Genomic DNA, 19845 nt, shown 5'->3' with positions numbered 1-19845 from the left:
ACTGCAGCCTACCAGGCTCCTCCATCCATGGGATTTTCCAGGCAAAAGTACTGGAGTGGGGTGCCATTGCCTTCTCCGAATATGCAGATTACATCATGTGAAATGCTGGGTTGGATGAAGCACAAGCCGGAATCAAGATTGCCAGGTGAAATATCAACAATCTCAGGTATGCAGATGACACCACCCTTATGGCAGAAAACAAAGAGGAACTAAAGAGCCTACCAATGAAAGTGAAACAGGAGAGTGTAAAAGCTGGCTTAAAACTCAACATTTAAAGAATTAAGATCATAGCATCCGGTCCTATCACTTTATGGCAAATAGATGGGGAAACAGTGGAAAAAGTGAGAGACTATTTTCTTGGGCTCCAAAATCATTGCAGATGGTGACTGCAGCCATGAAATTAAAAGACGTTTGCTCCTGGGAAGAAAAGCTATGACCAAACTAGACAGCATATTAAAAAGCAAAGACATTACTTTGTCAACAAAGGTCTGTAGAGTCAAAATTATGGCTTTTCCAGTAGTCATATATAGATGTGAGAATCACACTACATAGAAAGCAAAGCGCGGAAGAATTGATGCTTTTGAACTGTGGTGTTGGAAAAGACTCTTGAGAGTCCCTTGGACTGCAAGGAGATCCAACCAGTCCATCCTAAAGGAAATCAATCCTGAATATTCACTGGAAGGACTGATGCTGAAGCTGAAGTTCCAATACTTTGACCACCCGATGCAAAGAATTGACATTTGAAAAGACCTTGATGCTAGTAAAGATTGAAGGCAGAAGGTGCCGACAGGGGATGAGACGGTTGGATGGCCATCACCAACTCAATGGACATGAGTTTTAGTAAACTCTGGGAGTTAGTCATGGACAGGGAAGCCTTACGTGCTGCAGTCCACGAGGTCACAGAGTCGGGACACAAGTGGGTGACTGAACTGAACTGGGCCCTATATCACATAAGACTAGGGCACATTGGGTCAGCCGGCAGGAAGGCCTGCTCATCAAAGATTCAGTGACAGCTGCCGCATTTTCTAAATATGACGTAAGGGGAAGACTGCTGCACCCAGAATTAAGGTATTTGGGTTGCTTATCCTACAATTAAAAGTAGTCACTTTCAATTGGGTCTGTTTCCTGAATTCCAAAACTGCGTGCCTAGGATTCCGTTCAGGAATACAAGCTTCTAAAATCGAACAGGATTCGGTAGACTTGCAGGGCAGAAGTCACGTGGAGTCCAGCTGGAACCACCCCCCCGCCGCAAGCTGAACGCGAGGAACCCAGCGAGTTCTGACTCCAGACCACACCCTCCTGCCACGTCCCTTCCGGGGAGGAGGGCGAGTGACGGTGAGAGCTCGGCGTGCGCGCCTCCGGCAGGCTCGGCGCGCGCGTCTCCGCCCGACTTGCCACAGATCCCGTCCGGGCTGGGTGGGCGGGGCACAGCGGAGAGGAGCGGAGCGGGGCGGGGCGCGCGGAGAGGACCGGCGCCCGGATAGGAGGCCGAGGAGGAGGAGTAGGAGAGAAAAGCCGGCGGCCCGGTGGGGCAGAGGGGCGAGCAGGAGGCCGGTTGCACGGGTGTGTGGGGCGCGGAGCGGCGCCGGGACAGCGGGGAGCAGCTGGGCACGGGGGCCGCGGCAGCCGGGATTTGGGCCGCGGTTCGGCCGGGCCGGCCGGTGAGTGTCGGGGGCACCCTGCCCGGGAGGCTGGCGCGGCCCGGGTTGTGCCCGAGGGTAGAGGCGGCGGCCGAGCCGGAGGCGGCGTTGCGGCGGGCGGGCCCGGCCGGGCCTGGGGCGGAGTAAACACGGCCTCACAGGGATTCCGCGAGTCCCAGGCCGGGTCCTGGCGGCGAGAGGGCGGCGGCGGCTTGGCCTCTGCGCCCAGCCCGCTGCCCGGCCGGCCCTGGAGGCCGCCGGCAAATGGCGCCTCAGACCCCGCGGGCCGACCCCTCGGTGCCACCCGGGCTCGCGGGTCTGTGGGTGAGGGTAGGTGGGGAGAAGCCAGAGTTAAACTTAGGAAGCCCTAAGATCCTCGAAAACCCGGCTTCTCTTCCCTTTTGCAGATTAGAAACTTGCTTTGTTTGGGAACAGACGGGTGAAAGTAATGCTGAGAGGCATCGCAGACTGTCTCCACGGGATGAGTGAAGTTGGTAACTTTTCCATTCATGGAAGTGAGAGGATCTTAGTCTTAGCCTCAGTCCTCGTTTAAGAGGAATATCCTGATTTTATAGGTCTGAGGGATATGACCATTTCCAAGTTGTTTGTGTCCTGTCTCGTGGAAGTGCATTGCTGGGAAGGTAGCATAGCGTGCACGTTGAATTCAAAGTAATCTCCTTTGAGCGCGTTTTTTTACGCGTGTATTTAGAGAATAGAGCCAGAACAGCGTTTTATCATGGTTCTAGTACTCCATTCCCCGCTCTCCCTGTGTCTTGTTTTTCTTTCTGAGCCATGTCGTAAGTCTTGGATAAAAGATGCTTGGGAAGGAATTGACCTTTTATTCCATAATTACTTTGTTGACTCGGATCCAAGATGAAGTTATTTATGGGCATTCTGGTATCAGTGTAGATTAACTTAAAACTTTACATACAAAACCCCAAGCTTTCTAAGCTTTTAATTTCTGTTTGCTACATTTCAATCCATTTTTGTGTCCTTTAGAGTCCTAGAAATTCTATTAACAGATTTTGCATTTCCTCATACTTTTTAAGCTTTTCCAGAGTTGTTGACGGCCAAGAGGGAAGAGAGTAGCATAAAATGTAAGATGAGGGTTTTCCTAAGGGATCAGGTTTTCAGTTTACAGTTTTCGCTGAATCATGTTCTTTATGCTTAGTCACTGTTTCTTACTACAGAAGTTTAATCGGGGATAACATGATGTTTTGCTAACTTTTTAAGTTGCTAATTTGTTTTTATTTGGCATTTTAATGCGGTGACATAGCTCTTTTGTGTATGTGTGATTCTGGAATTGTTAGTGGGTGGAGTTTTGAGAGTGTTATCAGAGAACTGAAGTTTCCGATATAGGCAAACTTTTATGCATTCCAAGTGTACTAGGTATTTAATTTCAATCCAGTACTTTTGTATGGCTAGCATTGGAGACTTTTTTTTTTTTTTAATAAACAAAATGTCAATATGCTATTAAAGAAAAATAGTACATATTTTGGGATACTGTATATAGTTAGAGAGGTGCTTTAAGGTCACCAAAATAGGTCTTGTTTCATGTGTGTTTACTATTTGATAGGCTGTGTTACTAAAATGTGGCTTTTAATGGCATAAGCCTTATGCTATTTGGGGTGGTTTTGGTAACTCTTGTAACTAAGTTACCATGACTGCTTGTTTCATTAAAAGAAGTTAGCACATGCTTTGGAATGACATGGTATTTGTAGAATTTATTAATGTTCAAGTCTTCAGTCAAAAGGCTATAAAATATTATTTAATTTCAAATTTATTTTTGATGAAATAAGTGAGATTGGCTTTGGACTAGTGGTTTTTACACTATAGGTAGCTCAATAGTTAAATACAAGATAAGCATGCCTCAATTACAACCCAGTCTTTGGAAATCTTTTTCCAAAAAGGTTTGTCTTTTTTTTTTAAGAGTGGGTAATGTTAGCATTAGATCCTCATATGATTGTTTTTAATAAACTTTATAAGTATAAATGCCCTGATATAGAAATATATATATATAGATAAAGTTTTGTGCATGTGTGTGTGTCTGTTGTGTAAAGTGATCTGTCTTCTGAGCAATACTTGTTTGTGTCGTACTGGACACGCTAATAATTATAACCAACCTTTGTAGAGTACAAGGTGGTTTTCACAGTACAGTAATTACATCACGGTCACAAAGCTGAGTTCTTGGAAGCCCATTCCCCTGTTTCATGCTGCCCGTTGTAATAAGTTGAGTTCCACCATTCTGGTGGATTATTTTTATCTGAGTATCAACTCAAATAGGTTCTGGTATGAATATTAAATATTAATATTTGTTATTTTAATTTCTGATATAAGTCTATAGTAATTTCTTTTGTTTATTTAGTGGAGAACAATTTCAAGTAGTTAGGATTTTCACTTTGAGATGTTACCTATGACCGTATTTAGAAATGCAAGATTTATGTTTTGATTATATCATAACTGGAAGGGTAAAAACTTGAAAACAAAATTCCACATAATTAGGTCATCATTCTATTAAAAAAAAAGTCAGAACCAAAATTTAATAAAAGAATGTGTACAGTGTAACCAGTTTAGCCATTTTGAACTCATCAGTAGGCCAGGTAGTTTGAGATGGGAGTTTAATGATCTTGGATTTTTCAGTCTTGGCTAGTCATCCCAGCCCCCCTTTTTATACCAATAAAGTAAAATATCCAATTGAGGTTATATTTTTATTATGGCCTTTCAAACTGAATGCACCTATCAGTAAATCAGCAGCAATGTTTGTATTTATTGTGCAGTAGCACCTCTGACTATGCAGTAAGCATGGGACTTGCTCTGGAGGAGTTAAAACTGATTGCTAAATATGAAATTTCAGTCATAGACTTACTGGTTAACTAATGAGCCAGTCTGTCTGTCTGTAGTTCCATATCAGCCTTTCAGTGAAGCAACATTTTATTGTCTCAGTGGAATTTTTTTTTAATCTAATATCATTCAGTTTAGTCGCTCAGTCATGTCCTACTCTTTGCAATCCCATGGACTGCAGCACGCCAGGCTTCCCTGCCCACCACCAACTCCCAGAGCTTACTCAAACTCATATCCATCGAGTTGGTGATGCCATCCAACCGTCTCATCCTCTGTCATTCCCTTCTCCTCCTACCTTCAGTCTTGCCCAGCATCAGAGTCTTTTCCAATGAGTCAGTTCTTCACATCACGTGGCCAAAGTATTGGAACTTCAGCATCAGACCTTCCAATGAATATTCAGGACTGCTTTCCTTTAGGATGGACTGGGCTGATCTCCTTGCAGTCCAAGGGACTCTCAAGAGTCTTCTCCAACACCACAGTTCAAAAACATCAGTTCTTTGGTACTCAGCTTTCTTTACAGTCCAACTCTCGCATCCATACATGACTACTGGGAAAACCATAGCTTTAACTATACGGACCTTTGTCAGTAAAGGTCTAATATCATATTGTAATATTAAGGAAGTAGACTTATGACACTTCCTTTCCTCACCCTCTGCGTACTCAGTCACCTGCACACATGTGGAGACCTTGATTTCTGCTTTTCTTTTTGAATTGCATCCCTCTATAGTCAGTAAACTAACCAGACTGCAGGATTCATTAAAAAGTTAAAGAAAATATACAGTTAAACATTTCCTTCTGTGCCTTTTGTTATTATTTTTTTAAACAATGGAAGATTGAAATTAATTTTCTTTATTTTTCCCTTTGATTTGCTTTTTTTGATGGACAGTTTAGCTTATTCCACATATAATGCCTGGAACATATGCCCTAGATGCTCAGTAAATATTTGAATACTTTTGACTTTTTGTAGAAGGTACAATGAAGTAATTTTTGATTTTGACTCAATCTGGTTGACTAATAATAGATTTATAAAGTATGTTTTTATGATGTATGTAGCTTTCCATGGATCAAGAATTGTTTTGGAATCCATTTGGTTATTTCTTGTACTATAATAATTTCACTCATATTAATAAACGAGGCTCTAATTAAGGCACAATCTTGAATACAAGGAACACTGGAGATCCCCTGGAGAAGGAAATGGAAACTCACTCCAGAATTCTTGCCTGGGAAATCCCATGGACAGAGGAGCGTGGCAGACTACAGTCCACGGGGTCATGAAAGAGTCAGGCATGACTTAGTGACTAAACAGCAAGAGCAACATGACTGGTATTACCAAGGAAAAATGCTGTGTGTGGTGAACACATGAGTATATGGAAGCTGTGTCTTACCTTGCCTTTGCGTATGTGGAAGAGTACCATTTAAGCTGATAAAGATTTGAGACAACAGGAAGGGGGGAGGAGAGAGAGAATGTGTGTGTGTGTCCGTATCTGTGTCTGTCTGTCTTTGAGTCAGAGGCAGACCTTAAGATCAGCCTGAGGCAGCAAGTTGTGTTGAATATTTGGATGACTTGATTTAGCATATTTTAAAATCAAGTTAATTTGCAGTTCTTTATTTATCTATGTATTGTAATGAATTTGGAAAAATAATTCTTTTTTGAAGGCAATATCTTTATGTCTAGAAATAGCCTTAAATAACAAGATCTCATTTCACTGTATGGGCAAATGCCATGTCTTAAAATTGTTTTTATGGATTACTTATCAGCCTCAGATTATGAGTTGGCCTAGAATTTCTGTTGGAGAAAATTGAAACTATTGTAAAGCATTTAATCATTTACAATATTTTGCAGTCTAATGAAACTTTTTCCAGTCATTCAACTTTAAGTGTAAATAGATATGTTATTTGGAAGATTAAGATTCTGGTTTAGAGTTTTTTTAAAAAACTTAATATTGGGGAGTTTTAAATTAAGCTCATCTTGAGCTTGAAGCTCAGTTGTAACAATATGTTTTCTGCCGGACCTGCTGTGTCACTGTTCAACTGATAAATCAGGAATCAACATTTTAAACTTGTTTCATAGAATTCCTGAGCGATTGTGAAATACTTTTTGGAGGCATATTTAATTTGATAATAGCGATTTTGAAAGAGGATGGATCTGAAAGTTTTAAACTTTGAAAGAATACCTGAGAATACTCTTTGGGTATTGTCTAGTGCATTCTTAAAAATCTTATTTCTTAATATATTTAATTGTAAAATTGACTTAAACTTGATTGCTTCTTTGTATAACTGTTTTGAGTAAACAGCTCAGTTTACAAACAGTAAATTTGTACTGTTTTGTACATTTATATTGAGCATTACATATGTAAGTTTTTAAAAAAATAATTTAGTAAAACACTAATGTTCAAAGCAAAGTAATGTGCTATTATAATTAGAAAGGACCAAGAAGACTTTCTTGACCACAAGAGTGATTAAGTGCTGGGATAAACTACAAGCAAAGCAAAGTTGTGTAACCTCCATTCCTCAAATAACATCTTAAAATTGCATCACTGGTTACTGAAGTGCTGTCTTATTTTCTTAAACTTTTGTAAGTAAGCATATCTGTTTTTGTCCGTATATATTGATCAGATATAGATTGCAGTCCTAGCTCTGCCACTTACTAGGTAGATGACCTTGGTAAGTCACTTAGCCCTTCTGTACCTCAGTTTTCTCTGGGCTGTTACAAGGATTAAGTGACATTAACATGGTATATATTAATACCAAGAAGGATAGAGTACCTAGTTAATGTTCCTTTTTCCTTTAAGCCTACTTCAATAAATAATAAATGTTATGGACTTACCGCTGTGGATACTTGTTTTTATTATTTTTTTAAACATTTGTCCAAAGGAGGAATAGTGTGAAGGAGTCTATTTATTTTGAACCTTGAGAGCCTTCTACTTCAGCCTTTTAAAGTTGTTGCTGTTATGCATTAACTCAGTTGTTTGTAACAGTTGCTATTTTAAACACATCTGAATTAAGGGATGTTTTGAGATGTGTTCTGTCTGGTGTGGTCATGTGATGTGCATGTAACATAAAGTGTTCCTATTAGTTCTGAGAGCATGGGTCACTTCTGTTGGAACTGCTTGTATTTTTAGGTTTCTCTCTTAGTAACAGTCAAGTTTATAACCTTCAGCGTGTGAGATGAACTCAGTCTAGTTGTTGCAAAATAAGAAAGCTGCAGCTGTTTTCACAATCTAATCATTCAGTAAAATTTGTCTTCTTATTAAAGTTTCTCTGCATAAGTTACAGATGTCATCAGTAGCCTGTCATTTGTTCTATTTTGACCCCTTTAGCAGTATATCTTTAATTTATAGGTCATTTCCTTGGCTTTAAATTTCATAGGGATAAACATTCAGAAGTATTCATAATTTGTAACTTCTAAAAACATTTTAAAATGTAGTTTTGTTGATAAATGTGTGCCTTGTTTTCTTCTGTCCCTGGCATCAGTACATACCATAATATCAACTCAGAACTTTGCTGCTTAATCAACAAAAACTCTGTCAAATAGCAAAAAAAAAAAAAAAAAAAAACAAAAACTTTGCTATTTGAGTTTGAGGAAAATTAAGTCTGTCCTAGAGACAAAGAAATAGCTATCTGGGGAATAATTATTTTACATTAGCCACCTAGATGCAAGATTTGAATTTATGGAAAAAAATATTGAAAGAGCTAGCAATCTCTTATGCACTGAAGTGAAGAAAATAGGCTAAAAATTGGCTTCTTATCCAGGAAATTATTAATTTGGGGAATTTTGAGGTGAGTTACCTGTGCCATATGCAAGTGGAGGTATATAGTAAGTACGTAGCTGTAGAGATCTGAAGTTTGGACGAGGGATCTGGGCAGGAGGTACAGATAAGTTTTCAGCATATAAATGGCAATTGAAGCTTTTGAGAAATTGAGAGCACCCTGGGAGAATGTATAGATTGAACCAGAAAGAACATGGATCCTTGAAGAAGAGAAATATTTTAGAAGAAAAGATTAAGGAATAACCAGAAATAGGGGGAAAAGCAGGGAAATGTGAGATCATAGAAACTAAAGAAAGATAGTAGTTCGGAAAGGAGGAGGAATTAGTCAACAAAGTGATGTAATGGCTAAAAAGATGAGGTCTGGAAAAAATGCCCTTTGAATTTAGCACTAGGAATCTTGATGCAGCGGTTTTAATGAGTGGTTGTAAAAATAAAGCCATGTTAGAGGGCTGAAGAGTACATGGGACGTTAACAGGCTTTGTTTATTTGTTGTTTTTCTTTTGAAAGCTTGAGTGAATAGGAACAAAGTAGTAGCAAAAGCAAGATACTGCTTTATTACTTAGGGTTTAAAGAAGAAATAGTCTTCTAAGTTTTTGCTGCTAATAGGAACAAGCCATTAAAGAAGTTGAAGATTTACAGAAAAGAAGACATTGAATAGGCTTAGTAATTATAATTTAAATCGGTGCATTGTGGCAGTGCTTTCTCTGTGTATAAAACTTTTCTTGATAAAAGCAGAGAAAACCATTAGTTATCTGTAATCCTTTCATGTTATTTTATGGCTGCTATTTCTTTGCTTAAAATCCTCAGTGATTTCTAACTACTTGAAGTCTGAACGCTTTAGAATAACATACAGCAGACTTTCCGTGATCTGTCTTATTCCTGTCTGGCCTCATCTCTCACAGGTACTTTGCATGTCACCTGTGAGCCAACAACACTGGGAGACTTGAGGGCCCCTCAGCATGTTTTGCCAGTTTTTGCGTTCTGTATTTGCATATGCTGTTACTTCAGCATTGAATACCCTTCTTCCTTTCTAACCCTACCCTCCTATGCTTAAGACTTCTCATCTTTCAAGACTGCTGTGAATTCTTCTCTACTCTCTTCTCGTATTGATTATTTTCTCTGTCGTGTTAATCATATTAAAAAATGGCATGACTTTACTTTCATCTCTGATCTTGTGCTGTAGCTCCTTGAAAAGTGGCACTGTGTCTCCTAATCTTTATATTGCCATACCAAACACATGGTACATGGCAGTTAAGCAATAAATAAGTGTTGAATAAATGAATGGAAACCATGGCCCTCAGAAGTAAGTGATTTGCCCACTGTCACAGAACTGGAGCTAGAACTTATATTTTTTGGTTAAGTGCCCTCTATGTTTTATTAATAATAAGGCTTACTCTCTTGATTTGTTACAGAATTTATTAAGGCATATGTAGAAGGAGAGGTCAATAGCTGAAATCTGAATTTATGTATTTAGAAAGAATATAGAGAAAACTTCTAATCAGATTCTAGTTAAGTATTTTCATGAAATTTAGATTATTTTAGGAATATGATGAGGTCTGTGCAATGTGGGGTACATTATAATCAGTTTAATTAAAATGTAAAAAGATACAAGTGTTCTCTGAAATCTCGGAGTTAAATATGTATTAACTTGTTTTTGACATTAATTTATATACTAAACAATGTACTAGAATTTAAGTATTATATTTTGAAACGTTTGGCCTTTTGAGCAGATTGTTATGTGTTATGTAAAAATGAATTTTTGACTTCTTGAGTTGATTTCTTAAGTCGGTTCAAGATAGATCAATTATATGTAAAATAAACTCGTTAAATGTTTATTTTATATATTTCATTCCGTATAAGCCAATATACCTTCATGATTTGATTTTTATTCTTAAAACATTGTTTTAAAAACCAACTGCTTTTTGCCTAACATCTTATTTCTTTTCCATCTCAATAACCAGAGCTGGACTGGCCATCATGGAGGAGGAACTGCAGCATTCGCACTGCGTTAATTGTGTCAGTAGACGATGTATGACAAGACCAGAGCCTGGGATTTCCTGTGACTTGATTGGTTGTCCATTGGTTTGTGGAGCAGTTTTCCATGCATGTAAGGCTGATGAGCATCGACTTTTATGTCCATTTGAACGAGTGCCTTGCTTAAATAGTGACTTTGGATGTCCATTTACAATGGCTCGAAATAAAGTTGCTGAACATCTAGAAACGTGCCCTGCAAGTGTGGTGTGCTGTACCATGGAATGGAACCGATGGCCAGTTAGTTATGCAGAGCGGAAATCATATGAAAATCTAAGCAGAGATGTTGATGAAGTGGCACAATTAGACATGGCCTTGGCCCTTCAAGACCAACGGATGCTCTTAGAATCTCTCAAAGTAGCCACCATGATGTCAAAAGCAACTGATAAAGTGTCAGAACCTAGAGAACAGATCTCAGTTAAACCAAGTGTCTCAGAAATACCACATACTAATGGTTTGGTGTCAGTTGATGAAGAATCTTATGGTGCACTTTATCAAGCTACTGTTGAAACAACCCGAAGTTTGGCTGCTGCTTTAGATATTCTGAATACTGCTACAAGAGACATTGGCATGCTAAGTACGAGTCTTTGTGCTTCCCTAAATGAAATGAATGAAGAGCAAAAAGCCAGAGAGAGCTTACAGAATAGAAACCAGAAAGACCAGGACCATCTTTATGAGGATGAGATGGGAGCAGTAGGTGGAATTGACCATAAGGACACGAGTCAGAATGCCCAGTTGGAACAAAATGGTTCAAGTGATTTATTATGTGACTTTAATGCCAGTTCTTATGGCACTTCTGCTCTTTGTAATGGCTTTCCTTTGGAAGATATATGTGCACAGGTCATTGAGCAGAACCAGGATTTACATACTGACTCAAAACAAAGTAACTTAACAAATGGAGAATGTGTAGCATCAGGTGGCTCTTCAGAACCTTCTAGTTCACTTTTAGTAGCAGCACAAGTTCGGGAAGTAATACCACCTAATGCTTTGCCTAATGGCACGGTTCAGCATATCCTCATGCCAGATGATGATGAAGACTTGTGTTGGAAAAAAGTAGACTTAGGGGACCTACGGAATGTGGATGTCTTATCTTTCAGTCACCCTCCTTCATTCAAATTTCTTTCGAATTCATGTTGGTCTAAACCAAAGGAAGATAAAGCAGTAGATACATCAGATTTGGAAGTTGCGGAAGATCCAATGGGTCTCCAAGGAATAGATCTAATCACAGCAGCATTACTGTTTTGTCTAGGAGATTCTCCAGGTGGGAGGGGTATATCTGATAGTCGCATGGCTGATGTTTATCATGTTGACTTTGGGACTCAGACTTTTTCACTTCCATCTACCATTTTAGCTACAGATACAATGGTTGGGGAAATAGCTTCAGCTTCAGCTTGTGATCATGCCAACCCACAGCTTTCAAATCCAAGCCCTTTTCAGACACTGGGGCTGGACTTAGTATTGGAATGTGTCGCTAGGTACCAGCCCAAGCAGCGTCCAATGTTTACATTTGTTTGTGGACAATTATTTAGAAGAAAAGAATTTTCATCACATTTTAAGAACGTGCATGGTGACATTCATGCTGGACTCAATGGCTGGATGGAACAGAGGTGTCCTTTAGCATATTATGGTTGTACCTATTCACAGCGTAGATTTTGTCCATCAACACAAGGAGCAAAGATTATACATGACCACCATTTGCGGTCATTTGGAGTTCAGCCGTCTGTATCTACAGTGTTAGTAGAGCCTGCTAGAAACTGTGTGCTGGGTTTACATAGTGACCATCTAAGTAGTCTTCCTTTTGAAGTCCTGCAACATATTGCAGGATTTCTCGATGGCTTCAGCTTATGCCAGCTCTCATGTGTATCCAAGTTAATGAGGGATGTGTGTGGCAGTCTTCTCCAGTCTCGCGGAATGGTCATACTTCAGTGGGGGAAAAAGAAGTATCCAGAAGGAAATTCGTCATGGCAAATAAAAGAAAAGGTTGGTGTCATTTAATTGTATCAACCCCATATTTGACATATAATAGGCACTTAATAATGTTGTTGCTGTGAAATTGATCATCCTTGTTGTGAAATTGCGTGCATGCATGCTAAGTTGCTTTAGTCATGTCCATCTCTTTGTGACCCTATGGACTGTAGCCCGCCAGGCTCTGTCCATGGGATTCTTCAGGCAAGAGTACTGGAGTGGGTTGCTGTGCCCTCCTCCAGGGGATCTTCCGACCCAGGGATCAAACCTGTGTCTCTTAATGTTTCCTGCACTGACATGCAGGTTCTTTACCACTAACGCCACCTGGGAAACCCATTGTGAAATTGACCATCCTTAAAAATAATTCAGTATGATGACAAACTTTTTTATAAAGATAATAAAAATGTGAATACATTGTTAGAATTGTTAGTCATAATCACATATTTACTGCAGACATCCTAGAACTAGATTCTAATGTCATATGACAGAGGCCACTTGTAGTTCTTCAGTTGAGGGGTTCTGTTCCTACTTCTTCTGAAACAACTCCCTTTGCTTGAGTCCATATTAACCACCTTCTTTCTAATTTGGGCTCCATCTGAAACATTTGCACTGTAGGATGATGGAGGAATCAAGGAGAAGGTTTCTTTTTAATTGCTTGCAGTTGTACATTCTTAGCCCTTTCTTTCTTAGAACTCGGTTGTTACAAGTAAAACTTAAACAAGGAGACATGAAAAAAAAGTCTCCTACTAGCAGGTGACCAGTGGAGTATTTGGGGTATGTTGTTCAGTCCCTAAGTTGCATCTGACACATTGCAGCCCCATAGACTGCAGCAGGCCAGGCTTCCCTGTCCTTCACTATCTCCCAGAGTTTGCCCAAATTCATGTCCATTGAGTCTGTGATGCCATCCAACCATCTCATCCTCTGCTGCCCACTTCTCCTTTTGCCTTCAGTCTTTCCCAGCATCAGCATCTTTTCCAGTGAGTTGTCTCTTCACATCAAGTGGCCAAAGTATTGGGGCTTCGGCATCAGTCCTTCCAATGAGTATTCTGGGTTGATTCCCTTTAGGATTGACTAATTAGGTCTTCTTACAGTCAAAGGGACTCTCAAGAATCTTCTTCTGTATCACCACAGTTTGACAGTGTCAATTTGGGATATAGAAAACAAAATGGATGGATGTGGAGATGGCTTGCAGTGAAATAAAGGCAGTAGGATTTGTTGGTGGTGGTGGGGACTGTGGGTTTAGCACGGAACAAGGGTGTGTTGAAGATTGGAAGCTTGACCAGGAGATTTAGGCAGGTCTGGGAACAAAGCCTAGCTCCACCATTTTCCTTGTGTGATATCTTATTTTTGCCAGCTTCTGTTTGAGGCACTATCCAGTAGAAACTAGAAGGCATTACAACTGTCTTTGATTGAAAGTGTTTTTTCATTTTAGAGCATTTATAAAATGAAACTTTGATTTCATAAAGTACAAAAAACTTTAATAACCTTCATATTGGTTGAACAGGGGTCATATTTCTGGGTACTTTGTTTTTACCACCCTTAGGTTTTCTCTTATTTTTACTCATTGCTCCAGTTTTGTTTTGTTTTTTTTCATTGCTCCAGTTTTTGAGAATTTTGCATCTGCTTCTGTGCTCTCCTGAAACTTTGACCAGTAAATGAGCACGTTAATTATTTTATGTAGAAAATTTCATAGTTGCTGTGTATATGTGAGTATGTGTTTGTCTTCATTTACTACATGATTTGGTGTATTTCTGCCATTGGGCTGGGACACTCAGAGCATGGTCCCTTTTTGTCCTTGCCCACTAGTATTGATCTATGAGGTGAAATATTTTCTGGGGATTCTATCACTACAGAAAATGTCATCTACTTGTGGAGTTTAAATTGCCATCATTTATACAAATTGCTTACATGTGTATATCCCTGGCCATTTTCTCCTCTGAATTCCAGGTCATTATATATAGGCACCTACTGGACATCTCCATTTGATTATCTTCAGTAAACTCAGCTTATCCAGCCTACTCCATTTCTCTACCCCTCTTAATCTCAGAAAGTTGCATTAGCATCTCTTAAGTGGCCTAAACTAGGAATTTGGGAGTTAAGTTTAGCCCCTTTCCCCCCTTTATTCCCTTCTCCTGGTATTCACACAGTCCTGCTGTCCCCCTTCTTCACGCCCCTCAGGTTCACTTCCCTTTTCTACTGCTGTTTCCCTGATTGGTCCTGCCTGCCGCTCTCTTCTGGGTTACTATAGCAGCCACTTCCTTAATGGGCTTCTGTTTCCAACTGAGTCCCTCTCCAACATATTGCCTGTATAAGACGTAGAGTGGTAAATAATTTCTTGAATACAGTTCTTGTGCTGTAGTGCTTAAACACTTTTAAAATGTCTGTCCATTGCCCTGGGTTAGGGGCAGATTCCTTAATGAAACATTTAAGAGTTTTCATAATTTTGTCCTTACTTGCCTCTTCAGTTTCCATTCCAGCCATGGAATTTACTAGTAGTTGTTGAATGTTTTCTTCTTGCCTTAAGGTGTTTGAGTACACTGTCCCTGAAACGTCCGTTTGAATGCTTGAAATGTGTAGACAGTGTGCACTTTTATTAGTTTATTTAATCTACTGTCCCTATTTATGGATTAAAAAAAACTGGTTAAGTAACTTGTCCTTGGATTCAGACCTGGGAACCTGTTTCTGGAGCTTGTGATCGTCATCTCCTTGGTATATCCTGCTTATTCTTCAGACCTTATCTTGTCAAGAAAGCCTTCTCCAAAAGTTCTTAGGTGCATTTTTTCCCAGAAATGCATTCTATAATGATATGGAATTAAGAACTGTTCATTTTACAAAAAGTTCTATAAAAATTTCCAAAAACATTGAAGTACTTGTATTCGTCAGTATTACTAAATGCCTTTACTATTTATAAATAGTGAAGAGAAAGGTTCCTCTGCACAGTATCCTAGAGTGTTTTTTAGTATACTTCATATGGTGTAATGGACATTTTTTTGGAGAAAAAACACTTGTATTATCAATATCTCCTATATACATAGTCCTTTGGATAGGATGAAAATCTAGTACAGTATATGTTATTTTAGGAAGTGACTCTAAATGTTCTATAGAAATTAAAACTTGCTTAATAAGCTAGGTTGGATATGATTTTTTAATGCTAAGTTTTTTTCTTTTTTGTTATTAGATTTCTTAAAGTCATAATGTCATGGAAGTTATCTTATAAATATTTAATAAAAAGATTGGTATCAAAACGAATTTTGTAGCAAGCCACCTGAAACTTATTTCTCATAACAGAAATGAATGTAGTTCGAGCAAGAAATATGTTTTAATTCTTATAAATTGGCTGGTTTAAATCTGAAGTAGAATTTTGTTCTAGGTATGGCGATTCAGTACTGCATTTTGTTCTGTTGATGAATGGAAGTTTGCTGACATCCTGAGCATGGCTGACCACCTGAAGAAGTGCAGTTACAACATTGTAGAGAAGCGGGAGGAAGCGATCCCACTGCCGTGTATGTGCGTGACTCGAGAACTCACTAAAGAAGGACGTTCACTTCGCTCAGTTTTAAAACCTGTACTTTAAAAAGTCAAATTCCACTTGCACATACATGCAAGCTCCTAGTATAATTTCTTTGTAATATGTGACACCTTATTAATGTATTAAAGATTACAACTAGCTAAATTTATTGTCACTATGTATATAATGTTTTGAAGTGACATATATTTTTATAAAGTACTGATTAGTTGGGAAAAAGTTGCCTTAATATTTGAAATGTGTGAATTTTTTGGAACTTGCTGGACAGGGTGATTTAATTTTTGGCTACATAATTTTCAGAATTAGTATTTTTAATGGTGTGCATATTTTGGTTCTTACATTTTTTGCTTCTTAAACTAACAAGATCCTGACCAAACAATTTACTCCTCATTTTCTGTGGGTTACAACCCATGCATTCAAAAAGCAAAACTTTGATTCTGATTTTTACATCATTGGCTCTTCAGATAAAACATTCAGTTGCTTAAGCACTGCATAAAAACATTATAAAATTTTTATTTTCTAGTGTTCCCGTTACATAATTGTTGATATGGAAATGATCTGTAATGTAAACATATTTAAATCGTGAATGATGTTGATAATGCCATTTATCGTGTTTTAAAAATAATCCACAAAAATGTTGTCTCCTTTTGTATTTACACCTCTCATACAGAGAGTTACCATTTGCACCTTTTTTTGATTAGATGCCACATCCAAAGACTCATAGCAATATGTTACATGACAGGTTAAAGCAAAATCAAACCCCAAAAAAGCCTGTGAATTTAATTTGAAATTGTATATATTTGCTAGGAATTTGATATTTGGAGAGAAGAAAATACAGTCGACCCTTCATATCTGGATATCCATGGATTCAATCAAAGGATGGAAAATGTTTGGAAAAAAAAAATTCCATGAAATTCCAAAAAACACAACTTGAATTTGCCACTCATCTTCAACTATTTACATAGCACTTACATTATATTTGGGCTTTCCTGGTGGCTCAGACGGTAAAGTATCTGCCTGCAATGCAGGAGACATGGTTTGATCCATGGATCAGGAAGATCCCCTGGAGAAGGAAATGGCCACCCACTCCAGTATTCCTGCCTGAAGAATTCCATGGACAGAGGAGCCTGGCAAGCTACAGTACATGGGGTCGCAAAGAGTCAGACATGACTGAACAACTAACATTACACTACTACTACATTATATTTACAATTATTTACATGGTGTTTTCATTACATTCAGTTGAGTCGCTCAGTCTTGTCTGATTCTATGCGACCCTATAGACTGCAACGTGTGCCAGGCTTCCTGTCCATCACCAACTCCTGGAGCTTGCTAAAACTCATGTTCATCGAGTCGGTGATGCCATCTAACCATTTCATGCTCTGTCATCCCCTTCTCCTGCCTTCAGTCTTTGCATTAGGTACTATTAATAGTTTAGAGATGATATAAAGTGTATGGGAGGTGTGCATGGGTTATGTGCAGATACTGTGCCATTTTATATGAAGCAGTTGAACATCTGTGAATTTTGGTACTGCAGGGAGTCCTGGAACCAATCTTCTGCAGACACTGAGGGACAACTGACTGTATGCCCCATTTTAAGTTTGAGTTGGGCATGTTCTGTGAATAAATTTCAGATATTCACAGTGCAAAGGGCTTAACCTTTTTCAGAAGTGTTTAAAATTTTTGCCTTTTGGTGTTTATAAAAATCACAATTATGTTGTTTTAAGACATGTAAAAATGTGCCATTTGCTGTCCTTTTAAGGTGACAATCATGAACTGCAGAGAAGCCTGTCTTGGTTGACAATCTCTTTAAAACATTTCCAGGTTAATATTCCATACACTTCTCTACCAAAAAAGTTAAGAATTGCACCTTTATGTAAAAATCAAAATTTAACAGAAATATCTTCAAGGACCTGTTCTTGAGGTATTTTATTATAGTTTTCAAATCGATTTATGCTATCATTAACCTGATATGGTCAGTTTAAAAAATGAATATATCAGTATTAAGAAATAAATGGCAAAGATGGGGACATGTACTTAAATAATTTAGGTAACTTCTGGCATTTGGTAGTCTGAAATGGTTACAAATTACTTTGTTATATATAAAATTTCAAAACTCTGTTTTGTCTTCTCTTCCTACTTTTGTCCCTAAGAGTGCTCTATTGTTAACTAGATTCTTGATTCCCATATATGGCAGTCGGGCTGGGAAGAGGCATTCTTTGGGCATTACAAAAGAATTCTGAATTGCTTAAAACCTGATTTGGTTGGATCAAGTCCTTATTACAGTTGAAAAATACAGCATTGAAGACTAATCAGTTGTTTTGCCTCACCTGTCATTTTAATTAGTAGAATACTTATTTCTCAGTGCTTAAACTATCATTTTGAACTGTGAGATTTGAATTACATAAACAGTCTATTTCTGTGAAAAAGTCAAAAGTAAGATATCAAATACTGTAAAATATAATTCTGCCTCTTGAAGTTTTGCTGAAGAATATGTCTGGTTAGGATAGCACAAACATTAACTTTTTGTTTTATGGTTGTGCTTTTTAAAAATCCTTGTTCGTTTAAGTTTAGACTCCTTATTTTCACACTAGATCCAGAGATATTTACCATTTTTCACCTTTTATTTTCTTTTACACATCTTTGGCTGTTTTCTTTTTGTTTGTTATGCCACCATATTATTTTGTTAAAATGTTTTCTTTGTGTAGTATTTGTTCAAGTTCTAATAAAATTAATATTTTCCTTTATATGGCTCAGTAACTTGAAAAAAACCTACATTTAAATAAAATATTCATCCTTGTTTGACAAAGTTGAGACACAGTCATACTGTTTCTATAGTGCGGTTTTCTGCATGTTATAGGAGTTGCCTGATGATTATCATTGCTCACCCATGTTTTACTGGTGAACATTATTACTATTTTTATTTAATACGGAAAACTCAATAGTTAGCTTTCTCTGCCCCTTCAGTGTCTTCTTTAAAGTAGCCCCACCTGGGGCTGTTGAATGGCTGAAGAGTTTCTGGCAATAGTATTTTTCTAAAACTTGTAGTGGGAACAATCTGTCTAGCCTTTTAAGCATGAAAAGGTTTGTGTGTTGGCCAAGTATGTTGTCATTTGAGGTCTTTATTGATTCCTTTGTCTTTGCTGGCCAGCAAGATAAAGGCAAGTATTAGGAAGGAAGGAAATACCTGAATTCACTTTTCTCCTCTGCCTTCATCCCCAGAACTGCCTATTAGCTTAATCTCAACCTTTCTTTTCCCCCTTCTCCCTCCGTCCTTGCCTCTTTCTCTCTCTCCCTCTCTTTCCCCCCTCTCTGTCCCTCTTTCCTTCTCTCTCCCTCACTCTAGCTTCTGAGGTTCACAGATCACTTAAGAGTAGTGTTTCCCAAAGTATGGTCCCTTGACCATCAGCATCACCTGGGAATTTGTTCAAAATGCAGATTTTTGGACCTCTTCACAGACTTACAGCATCTGAAACTCTGGGGTGGGAACCAGTAATCTTTTAACAAAGGCCTCCCCAGAGGATTCTGATGCATGGTAACGTGAGAATTTAGAGGAAAGCCTGGGACATGCCCAGTTTTCTCGTGAGTAATACGTTGTTAGAACAGATACATATGTGTATGTACCTACATGTATAGTCCCAAAATTAAGAGTAATAGTAATTTATTAGTATTACTTAAGTGATTAAATTTAATGATATATGTTGTCTTGATCTTACAGCCATATGACAAATATTAATTCATTGGGTACCATGATTGTTGGACATTTTTAAAAAAGCTAGTATTTACTAGTATTTTAAATTTACTTATTACTAGTGTTTCACTAGTGTTTCTTCTGGTCGAAGTAAATTGCAGATTGTTTATTAGCACTAACAGTTAGCTTATCGTTATTCATTCTCTTGTTTAGTGATTGTAGACTCGTGAACATATTAGATTTCTAGGATAAATGGGGTAGATATAAAAAGATACTGGATTAAATTTGAAAAGAATTCTGTAGTAATTCTTTCAGTGCTGTCAATAAGAGGTATTAAAGATTGGGTTTCTGATTTATCAGTAATACTGACTCTCTTTTGGT

General features: G+C 38.3%; 1 protein-coding gene across 2 annotated transcripts; it reads left to right on the top strand.

The window, feature by feature from the left end:
- Positions 1-1471: 1471 nt before the first annotated feature.
- FBXO30 (F-box protein 30) lies at positions 1472-18520 on the top strand. Of its 2 annotated transcripts, XM_086316612.1 has the most exons (4): positions 1472-1661; positions 2048-2130; positions 10213-12262; positions 15618-18520. In XM_086316612.1, the coding sequence occupies exons 3-4, from the start codon at positions 10229-10231 to the stop codon at positions 15819-15821; spliced, it is 2238 nt and encodes a 745-aa protein (XP_086172738.1). In that variant the 5' UTR covers positions 1472-1661; positions 2048-2130; positions 10213-10228; the 3' UTR covers positions 15822-18520. The 2 variants fall into 2 exon arrangements, with proteins under 2 accessions (XP_086172738.1, XP_086172737.1); XM_086316611.1 differs by lacking the exon at positions 2048-2130.
- Positions 18521-19845: the final 1325 nt, after the last annotated feature.

This window comes from Bos grunniens, chromosome 9 (genome assembly GCF_055505025.1).
Source record: "Bos grunniens cultivar Pamir isolate PY7600 chromosome 9, Bosgru_T2T1.0, whole genome shotgun sequence".
Taxonomy (NCBI): domain Eukaryota; kingdom Metazoa; phylum Chordata; class Mammalia; order Artiodactyla; family Bovidae; genus Bos; species Bos grunniens.
Note: the sequence above shows the minus strand (reverse complement) of the source record. Positions and strands in the feature narration are given on the sequence as shown.

What these genes read in the sequence shown, in the direction of transcription:
- FBXO30 (XM_086316611.1), top strand. Translation starts at nt 10,229, where the DNA reads ATGGAGGAGGAACTGCAGCATTCGCACTGCGTTAATTGTGTCAGTAGA. An exon ending in CATGGCAAATAAAAGAAAAG is followed by an intron (nt 12,263 to 15,617) that starts GTTGGTGTCATT and finishes ATTTTGTTCTAG; the next exon opens with GTATGGCGATTCAGTACTGC.